We start from the raw sequence: 10570 nt of genomic DNA, 5'->3' as shown, positions 1-10570 counted from the left end.
AGGGAACAGTTTAGAACACAACAGAATTTAATGATTTTATAAGAGCTTTCTGTGGTTGCTTTTTTTTGCCTTTTCCTTGTGAATGCATCTGTTGCAGATGCTAAATGTTTTGTATTTCCAGCTCAACAACAACTCTGTTCAGTCTGTACACTCTGTTGAACAGTACAACCATTATTACCCCATACCAAAACTGTAAAAGGGACATCTTTATGGTATGAGCAAGGTTAAGGTTGCAACAATAACTTTTTGTAAAATGTATGGCCAGATGTGCATTGGTTTTGTTTTTCTACTGATCTGCATGTTCTAGTGATCCAAGTGAGTAGTTATCGAAGTAATCTAAAAACTCTTGGCATGTAAAGAAAAATGTTCTTTTTAAAAGTTGATTCAAAAATGTTTTATTTAAAGTTTTACAGGGTGTTTTTACAGCTTGGAGTCAGCGTGGATAGCAACAAAGGAGTCCTCATCTCTGTTGCTGATCCTGAAGTGGGCACGGCCGTCACCGCCGACATTGATCTGCTTCCCAGTGCATCTGCCTCCGTCCTTCTGGCCAGAAATGACGTCACAGTAGGTGCCGCCAGGCATGCCAGTGTTCAGGGTAACATCCAGATCCCTGAAGAGGAAGACAAGGTACATGTTTTTTTAAACCCCCTACAGAAACAGACTTGTTCTTAGTTTCACAATGTTTTACACCACTTTCAAATCCAATTAACTGTTCTTATAGTTTATTGTATATAATATCAAAGCCTTATTGATACTGACACAAATCTGCCACTGGTTCTTTATGTTTCTTTATCCAGGGTGTTACTTGATTTTAGTGACTGAGGTAAGTAGGTTGTTAGTGCAAGTCAAAGTAATTGTAATCCTTACCAGTCGTCATTGTTGAAGACAATGAATCCACGGTTGCCACGTCCAAAGGCGACCTGGTTGCTCTGGTTGTCCCACCAGTTTGAGTGAGGCTGTCCATTGACAACGTTGCGGAAGATAACCATGTTCCTAAATATGCCAAAAATGGACATAGTTATCCATATGACAAAGCAGAGGTCCTTTATAGTCCTTCAGTTGGTCAACAGTTCATCGTCTATTGCTTCCAGAGGGACTCACTTGATCTGGCGCCATCTGTGCTCACACACCCATCCATCTCCACAAGTCTGGTCGGGGTTGATGGGAACAGGCTTGGTAGATCCATCCCCATGGCTGGGAGGGCCCATCCAGTCATTCTGATCCTACGATTTAAAGAGTGAAATCAGTTCAACAAGATACTTGCGCCGTTTTGCGTCGGATAATAATTTCTACTTAAGGCAGAACATACCTTTCCGTTGACAATGTGGCGGTTCCAGCGGAAGCTAGACATCACCCTGGTGACACCGTATGGGTGGGCCAGCATGTAGCTAACGGCCATCTTGTGAAGTCTGGAATCCCAGAAGGAAATAATGGAGGCACCGCCAGCACCATGTCCTCTTTGGTTGTCATGGTTGTCAACGAAGACAAGAGCATTGCCATTGGGCATGAAACCCCATCCCTCTCCCCATGTCCTGCACACAAGAATATGTTTTAATATGAAAAGGTGAACTTAAAAATATTCAAGTTAAGTGAAAATATGATCTCAAGTATTTTGGAGAGAAATCCCAGCTCGAATCAATATCTCTTAGTTATAATTGTATTGTCAATTTGTCTCTAGAATCAGCTGTTACTAAGCAAACACTTACTAGCCCTACCCATTGACTGTCATGGCTTAATCAAATTCCTCGAAATTAATGTGATATCTATTGTAAAGGCACTGGGAAAAAGAAATAAGCATACTTGGTGTAAGACAGCTTCTCGCCGTTCCATTTTCTGAAGACAGCTCCCAGTTTGGCACCATATTTGAACTCAGTCACCCTTCCAAGATGAGTGTACTCTCTAGATGTGATGGGCTCACCTCCCAGATCAATAACCTGTAGGGAAATCAAATTCACATCCCCGCTCACATCAGTCATGCAATTCAAAGAAGTTTATGGTTTAGATTACTGAATGATGATTGTGATTTGTGGAGTGACAAAAGTCATTTTACAAAGATGTTTTATTTGCCTTAACAAGACCCATATTTCTACTGTTAGACATTCATGTTGTTGGTTTAGACAGAGCACACTTGTCTTTGAGGCTCTCTGGCTCTTTTTGTAGCTTACAATCTTTGTTTTTTTTATTAAAAATTCTTCATCTATTTAATATATCATGATGTCAGTATTACCTCCGTTTATACCAGGGCTTTTAAAATAATAATGTCTTGTCGGCTCTCTTCCTGGGTGTGTTTGTGTTTGTCATCTGGATTCCTGCGCCCATTTTCCCACACTCCGGTTGAATGCTGTGAGGTGTTATCATCCATAAATATTTGTCAAGTGGGCGTGTCTTATCAAACCAATTAGTCTATACAGTAAATAGTATATTTGCTGTGAAAGGCCTCGTCATATCTTTGAATCCAGCTATTTTTGTCAGCATGATCAATTGTAAATACAGAAACATATTAAACATGGTATTTTATGTATTTACATTTTTTTCATCCTACAGAATATGCATGGAGTGGGAGTAAGAAGGTTTTGGGCGGATATTTCTTCTTCTATTTTTTTTCATAGATATATATAACTCTTTCAATTAGATATTTTCAGAAATCAGAACTGGAGATATATCTTACCTCTTGGAAGATGAAGGGTCTGGCGCCATTGGGGAACCATTTGGAGTTGAGGTTGTGCAGACGGCCGTAAACAGCAGACAGGTCGCCGGGCCACATGTGCTTGCAGGCGTCCACTCTGAATCCAGCCACACCCATGTCAATCAGCTTGTTCAGGAAGTCAGCAACCTTGCCCCTGACGTAATCTTTCTCCAGTGCGAGGTCCAACAGGCCGACCAAACGACAATCACGAACCTAGAGCAGACAATATAGCACATACATTTATCATTTCTATCATTATTCTTGGTTAACTCCTCTAAGTAAACAGTTAAAAATACTACTGTTTGATCAGTGATTTATTCGTCACCTGATTGGCATCGCCATAGTTCTCGATATTGCCGCTGCCAGTCCTGCATTTGTGATCATTGAAGTCCCACTGGGTGTAGGGAACCGTGGGGAACTCCTTTCTGTTAGCGCTGAACCAGCTTCCACATGAGGAGTGGGTTCCCTCTCCACCGCCGGCACCACACATGTGGTTGACGACAACGTCCACATAGATGTTGACCTGTGGGGGTAGTGAAAAAAAACTGAAGGTGCAAACACAGCTAATCAACACCTCCCTTCTATCCCTGTGCACTTTCACAACTTGTTTTAACACATTAAGTTCATTCTCTGGTCACCTGGATATGTCAAAGCCGCACTGGCCACATTCTGACGTTGTTTGTCAAAGAATTGAAGCAGCTGAATGTCCAAATCATATTATGGTTGAGAGGCCTTACCTTATTGCCTAGGTTCTTTGTTAAAAATGTCTGTTTTTTAAAAATGCCAGCTGCATGTTATTTGAAAGCTATCTGAAATAATCCATGAAGCCTCATGTAATGTATCTTCTGACCATTTATAGTCTTGTTCAAAGCTGTACATTTACGAGCTGCTGTCATTCCAAGAAGAATATTGCACCAAATTAATGTATCTACATGACTGTTGTATTATAGTTTACCCCGACGTTGTTGCATCTGGTGATCATGTCTCTGAACTCGTTCTCATTGCCGGATCGGGAGCACAGGTTGTAGCCGGTTGGCTGGTATCTCTGCCACCAGGGCCTCCAGGGATTGTTGAGCACAATGTGCTCGTTGGGAGGGGAGATCTGAAAAACACAGAGGGAAGAAATTACAGTAATGATCACTTTGCACAGGAAGTGTTTGCAGACAGAGAGGTGAGGGTGGACAAAAGAATGAAATGAATGAAATTGTTCAATTGTAATGTTGTAAATTATAATTAATTATTGTGAACAGTAAAAGTCACTCTAAAGCTTTCTAAAATGAGACAAAATCTTGTTTAATAATGTCAGGGTTTGTAGTATTTTGAAACTTTACTTTATATTTATATATTGTTAAATGACTTGTTTCTGATCTAATTATGCATTTAAAAAAAAAAAAATGTCCATGAACTCTAACATTGGGGAACTCCAATACAAACATTTCTCTTGAGAAGAAAAGTACAATGCAACCCATTCTAAATATGGCGACATTCAAAGTACCTATTTTTTTAAATTTCATCCCCTCCTTACTGAGACTACTTTACTTACTTGTTTAAGCTTAAAAATGTTGTTTAAAATGAAAAAATGTTCATTCATAAAAACTGAAGAAGATGAAATCCACAGCTTTGGCTTTATAGTAAACTCTCCTAAATGAAAACTCAGATTTAATGAGTCTAATGCGTACTTTACAAGACACATGACTATAAACAAAATCCTACTTTTCCAAACCCAGAAACTATTCCCCTGTTTGCAGACGTACCTGAACACCACCATAGCCATTGGGACCCAAGAAGCGCTCACACTCTGCAGCGATGTCGGCCCAGCGCCACTCAAACAGGTGGACGATGGCTGTCCTGCCGTGCTTGGTCTGGGGGTTGTGCTGGGCGAGGCCCAGTCCGAACAGAGCCACCAGAATGAACAACTTCATGCTTTCCCTGAATGAGAGAGAAAACCACACTCACCTGCTGCCTCACCCCAAGTATTTATCCCCACTGTCTTTCTCTTCTCATCCAATGAGAGGCCAGCTTTTGGGTTAAACAGATGCTTCTTTCTCACAAAGTTTGTTTCAAAACTAGGAGAATCCAAAATAGCATTGAGGTACAAAAAAGGTTCAAAAAGACAAACGTAAGGGTTTGCCTATTGTTCGCCAAAATAAAGGAGGGAGGAGCTTGAAGATACTGGATGCTAACATGGACACTCTCTTTATCTTTTTACACTTGTAACACATCTTTTGCATTCAATCTTCACATTGATATTTCAGTGTTCTTACCACTCCGAACATGACACCTTAGGTCCATCCAGCTTTAGTATTTGTTCATGCAGTTCAATGCCACATCATGTTGTAACAGTCCACTTAATCTAACCCTGAGTTACAAAACTTTGATTTGGATAGTTTGGGAAATCCAAATGATAAGCCTTAGGCAGGAAAATCCAGTATGTTTGTTGGATGATTATTGGGGCAGAGTTCGCAAATTTGAGAGGGCTAATACAGTCAGCATTTGGTTTATATTTTAGTTAATGCATAATTAAAGATGTGAGTATTTATGTAACAAAGTGACTGTCCGAGACAGTTTAACTGGGAATGTTTTCTTTGTTGTTTGAATTCTAGTTGTGACATGATGACTTATTTCTATATTCACATTTTGTCTTAATGTTGAGGATATTTCTTAGTTCAATATTCATCACAATGTGCAACAAGAATTCCTGGAAACAACAGACGTTTTGAAGGCCTTCTTTATCAGGTCTTAGATCTGATAGATCAGATAGATCCAGTCATACTAAGTTGTAATAGTAAGTTTAACTTTGCTGTTATCACAAAGTACAAACAAGTGTGTTTAAGATGTAGGTGAGGTTACAAAACACAGTGCCTTGTGTAACTTCACCATGTTGTTATTCCCTCTTATTCAACCAAAAACCAATACAGAGATAAGCAGTGGAGTGAAGCGGGGGAAGAAGGTCAAACATATTACGTAAAACAAGTTAACTAAGAAAGTCCTGACAAAACACAAGCTTTTTCCCATGAGGGGCATCACATATGACCCTCTGATTAGTAGAAGTGAGTAAAAGGTCAAGCTACCTGTGTGTCAGACGAGGAGATTACTATAGGCTTCTGGTTATTACTCAAAAGGACTTTGGCGTGACATGTTTTAGTATTATATTGTGGATACTCACATGGGCCATGTATTCTTTACATGTGCCAGCTTAATCCCATTAGTGCACAACTAATGCACAACAGGGGTAAAAAATGACCCGCATTCATTTCCTATGTAATTTTATGTATCGCTGAGTGTTTCTTTGTTACACTTTTTAAATCAATGTATTTGATCATTTAAAGGTATTCATCTAGGTATTGTATTATGACACAAATAGGTTTTGTATTATATCATTGAGTTTACACCAATGGTAAGGTTAGATGAAAGAAATATTTTATTAATGTTTCTAAATTAATTATCCTATCTATCTATCCTATCTTATCTATCTATCTATCTATCTATCTATCTATCTATCTATCTATCTATCTATCTATCTATCTATCTATCTATCTATCTATCTATCTATCTATCTATCTATCTATCTATCTATCTATCTATCTATCTATCTATCTACAGCATGTCATAATGGTTATGAAGGGGTTCCCTTTCATTAAGCAATAGCTCCCCCAATGGTTCTAAAGACAAACTACTCCATTTAATGTACTAAAGCTGTATGCAACACACACACACACACACATATATATGATCATTCAATGATATATGATCTTCAATAATTAAAAAATAGTGGGAATAATCTAAAGGATGATCATTAATCACAAAACATGATGTGATTAATTGATTTGCATGTTTTATGATTATGTACCGTGTTATTGTTGACCATGTAGTGCAGCATAACAACAGATCACTGCCTACAATACCAACAAAACAAATTACATTCCAGTTAAACTGTTGGAGAATCTAGTAAAAAAAAAAAAAAAAAGTCCAGTGCAAGCCACGCTGTCTGTAGGTCTGTTTAAATAAAGCCTGGTGTGCCTCGTCCCACCTGCTCAGTGTGTCAAACGGACATCTGACCCGACTCAATCTGTTTCGTTCCGGGTCACTCACCTCAGTGAGTGTGTGTGTGTGTGAGAGTCACAGGCTTGTAGAAGAGACGGTGCCCCCGACACGTTTGTTCTGGAAACAATCTCTGATAAGTCATCTCAGTGCAGCCTGAGAGTGCTGACACATAAGGACTAAAGGGATAAAGATCTGATATCATAGAGCAGGTTTTGTTCTTTTAGGTTCTGATGACCTTTTCACAGCAGCAGCATTGTTCTCTCTGGTGGAGAAGTACTTCAGATAGGAAGAAAAAAAACACAACAAGAGGCATTCAACACAGTATGTTATAAGTTACTTTGAAATTTTAAAATAAGTCATCTGATGTCGTGATGATAATTGTAATACATTTCCAGTCATAACAACAGTGAACATGTTTATTCCTACAGTACTCTCTGTCAGGTTTATTACTTGCGGTGAAGCTCAGTCTGGGTAAAACTACAAATAATATTTTAGACAACTGCTTTTTTTTGGCCACTTGGGAGCAGCAGACACAAGATTGCTGTTTAAAGCTCCTAAGAGGCGTTTTAACCTGTTGATGAAACAGACTGACATGAATATTGATTTGTCTGTATGACTTGCATGACCAAAAAAGTCCATTATCATAAAGATTGAAAATGTATATACAGTGGTTTATAGTGTTTGTTACCACTGCTGCGGGGTAGGTGTCAAAATGATTTTCTCTAAAACAGCCTTTCTTTCTTTCTTTCTTTCTTTTAAAGCAACATTAACAATTCACACATTGGGAAGACAACTGTGGCATTTTTATCCTTTGGAAGATGAATCAACACATTAATGTAACGCAAAAGTTTGTCAACAAGAGGTTAACTAAAAGTTTGGGGGATTATTCTCTGTTAGTTAAACACTATGAGTAATCACATTTTTTAGTTTTTTTTTGGTGGCATTTTTAATTTCAAAACTATTTTCTAAATAGATGATAATCTCTTTAAGGGTTCCCCTTGAATCACTGCCATGAGGTTTCATGCTGATGATGCAGCATGCTCTGTGGGTGGAGATGTCAAATGGAGAGTTAGGGCCCTAACTTGCTCATATTTTCCCATGGGCCCCAAAAAATTCCAGTCAGACCAAAGTCCTTTCCTGTACGGACAGCACAAGACATACCTCCAGAGGCGATGAAGGGTTCGGGGGACAAAGCTTTCTTTCACAGCTCCCGCTTTGAGACCAGGTGAAAGTAGACACGCTGGTCATTTGATTCCCACCTCTGCTTCTGTCATGGGAAAGTGGAAGAGTCATCGTGGAAAAAAAGGGGAGGGTTTGACTGGAGACAGGGGGAGAGAAAGTGAGGAAGGATGAGAGGGAGATAAAAAGACATGGGGGAGGAATGGGGTCAGCAGGTTAAGCATGAGTAAGAAGAAGAGCAGAGGAAGACAAATGAGGGAAATAAAAGAGGAGAGTGTATTAGATGGTGAAGGGGGAAGCTGTTGTAGTTTAGGTCAAATGAAAGGAAACACAGAGGAAGTGAGTGGAAAAAGAAGGGGGCGTAAAAACCATAAATGAAGAAAAAGAAGGGGGGAAGGATGAGAATCCGTTTGTACCTCGTCTACTTACACCTCAGGAACTCTTTTAGTCAAACAGCTCCGGTTTAGGAGCTGTTGGAGAACAGATAAAACACGGCACGTTGGCTTTAGAAATAACAGTGTTGAGTTTAACCTTGTCTTCCTTGTACAAATGTTTGAACAGACACAACGCAAAAATGATTGATACCATACGGCACATGAAAAGGGGGTGCAGCCTCTGGTTTTAAAGGTGAAGCTCATGCAGAAATACATTAAATCTGCATTATTTCTAATGGCCAGCAGGGGGTGGCTCAACAGGTTACAAAATAACATTGTCCTTTTGACTTTGGGTCTCAAATGCTGTATTGAAGTCTGCTTCAATAGAGCAACTTTTTTGTAAATGACTGCTCAACTTGGAGCAACATAGAGAATTAGAGAGGGTATATTTCAGGGTATGATAATATATCACTAAAGTCGTCCTGTAATCACCCATGGGTTTGTTGACTAACCTTCTGAGGTTTTAGGTTCATCGTTTTGGTTTTCTGGAGCTTTTTATAGCCAGCAAACCATATTTGGACAAGAGGCATTTGAGAGATACAAGTGCATGGAAAACCTTGTTACAGCGAAACAGTCAGTGTCATCAGTTAATTTATCATTATCCAAAAAGAATGATATCCTATTTAATGTCAAGCATTTGATTTGTAAATGAAGAAACATTTAATTTATCACTCTTCTCACCACTCCTTAATTTTGATGTAAAATTGTAAAAAAAAATTATATGGACTTTATTAAGAAATGAGTTGCATTTGGAGCCAGCAAGTAAGACTTTATTTCTCTAGCACTTTTAAAAACACCCAATTACAAAGTTCTCCAATTAATAAAGCAATCAAACAATTCATACAGTGAGAAAAATGTCCATAAATAAATTACAATGTTGAACAAGGCAAGGTTAAGGTTAAACAGTTAAATCTGAGTGTCATTGGCATAGCTGTGATTAGAGACATAAGGAAAACGGTTAAAACATTACCCAGTGGCAGCATATCCAAAGAGAAAAGGATTGGTCCAAGGACCGATCCTTGGGGGACTCCACAAAGCAGAGGAGCAGAGAAGGACACGTGAATATTAATACAGACCTTGAAAGACCTGTAACTCATTTAAGATTTAAACCAGCTCCGTGCAGTACCAGAAATGCCAACCCAGTTGTTTAGTCTGTGAGTAAAGTAAAATTGCATGATTGATGGTGTCAAAGGCTGCAGTTAAATCTAGAAGGACCAGGATCAATAGGGTTCACCCTTGTCTGCCTGCATAAGAAGGTCGTTGTTGAAGTTGATGTCTCAATGCTACACAAACCAAATTAGAATTTATCAGCGATCCAATGGCCTTCAACCTATACTAGGATTTGGTCAGAAACAAGTTTTTCCATGATTTTTGGGGGAGGAATGGAAGCTTTGATATTGGTCTGTAATTTTCTACAAGTGCAGGGTCTAGAAAAGGTTTCTTCAGAAGTGGGTGAATACTAGCAATTTTAAAGGTCCCTTATGCTTTTTTTCTAGTTTCATATATTCTGTAGTGTGTTTTCCAGGTGTCTTGTGCATGTTTAGGCACATCCATGCGCACAAATTACACATAAGTGATCATAAACGTCCTTAAGTATGCACATAAATTAAATATATGAACCTCAAAAAGGGCATAATATGGGATCTTTAAAATAGTCCGATGCAGAGCCAGATGTAAGTGATAATTGATGTTAGATAGGGTATTTTAAATTTTTTGTAGTCATTTACATTTAACTTGATATAGCTGATAAAATGTATTCAATATAAATGCGTCCTTGATTTTGTGGCAATCAAAGTAACTTTCAAACAAAAGTGTTTGAGATAATATCTTATTGTGGTTGCATTAAATATAATCTGTATGTTTATGCAATTCTAAATTAAGAGAATTTTTAATGAATTCAACTAAATAGAATTAGCCAATTTTTATTTGATGAGCACTTCCTGTTATTTTTGCACTTTTTTTCTTCTTTTGAATTTAGCAGCTATTGTCTGGTCCCAAGACAAAGACAGTCCGGATGACTTAAGGTAAGGTGAGTTATTTTATACTGTAATGTTAATGACAACTTGTGGGTGTATGTTACATGTAATATTTACAGTCTATTATGCTACATTATGAAACAAAATTAGCAACCAAATAATCCAGAGAGACAAACACAGTAGCGGCAGAAGAGTAAATTATGCATGTTATGGCTGTAGTGTGATGGTATTATGCCACGATATCAGAAAGA

The 10570-nt window shown here is 38.4% G+C and overlaps 1 protein-coding gene across 1 annotated transcript; it reads right to left on the bottom strand.

Moving 5' to 3' along the window:
• Positions 1-379: 379 nt before the first annotated feature.
• Positions 380-4637, bottom strand: LOC306826962 (alpha-amylase). The gene is made up of 9 exons (XM_079348557.1): positions 4441-4637; positions 3642-3788; positions 3012-3209; positions 2669-2899; positions 1801-1934; positions 1310-1532; positions 1102-1223; positions 868-993; positions 380-610 (listed from the first exon to the last, which is right to left on the bottom strand). Exons 1-9 carry the CDS (start codon positions 4606-4608, stop codon positions 421-423), a joined length of 1539 nt encoding a protein of 512 aa, XP_079204683.1. The 5' UTR covers positions 4609-4637; the 3' UTR covers positions 380-420.
• Positions 4638-10570: the final 5933 nt, after the last annotated feature.

The sequence above is a fragment of the Symphodus melops genome, assembly GCF_947650265.1.
Source record: "Symphodus melops genome assembly, chromosome: 7".
Lineage (NCBI taxonomy): Eukaryota > Metazoa > Chordata > Actinopteri > Labriformes > Labridae > Symphodus > Symphodus melops.
The sequence above is the reverse complement of the archived record's forward strand: the minus strand, read 5'-3'. Positions and strand labels throughout refer to the sequence as shown.

Excerpts from the sequence above, each read along its gene's own strand:
- LOC306826962 (XM_079348557.1), bottom strand. The coding sequence starts at position 4,608 with ATGAAGTTGTTCATTCTGGTGGCTCTGTTCGGACTGGGCCTCGCCCAG. Across the intron at positions 3,789-4,440 it reads ATGGCTATGGTGGTGTTCAG|ATCTCCCCTCCCAACGAGCA; the intron begins GTACGTCTGCAA and ends TGTGTTTTTCAG. Across the intron at positions 3,210-3,641 it reads CCAGATGCAACAACGTCGGG|GTCAACATCTATGTGGACGT; the intron begins GTAAACTATAAT and ends CTACCCCCACAG.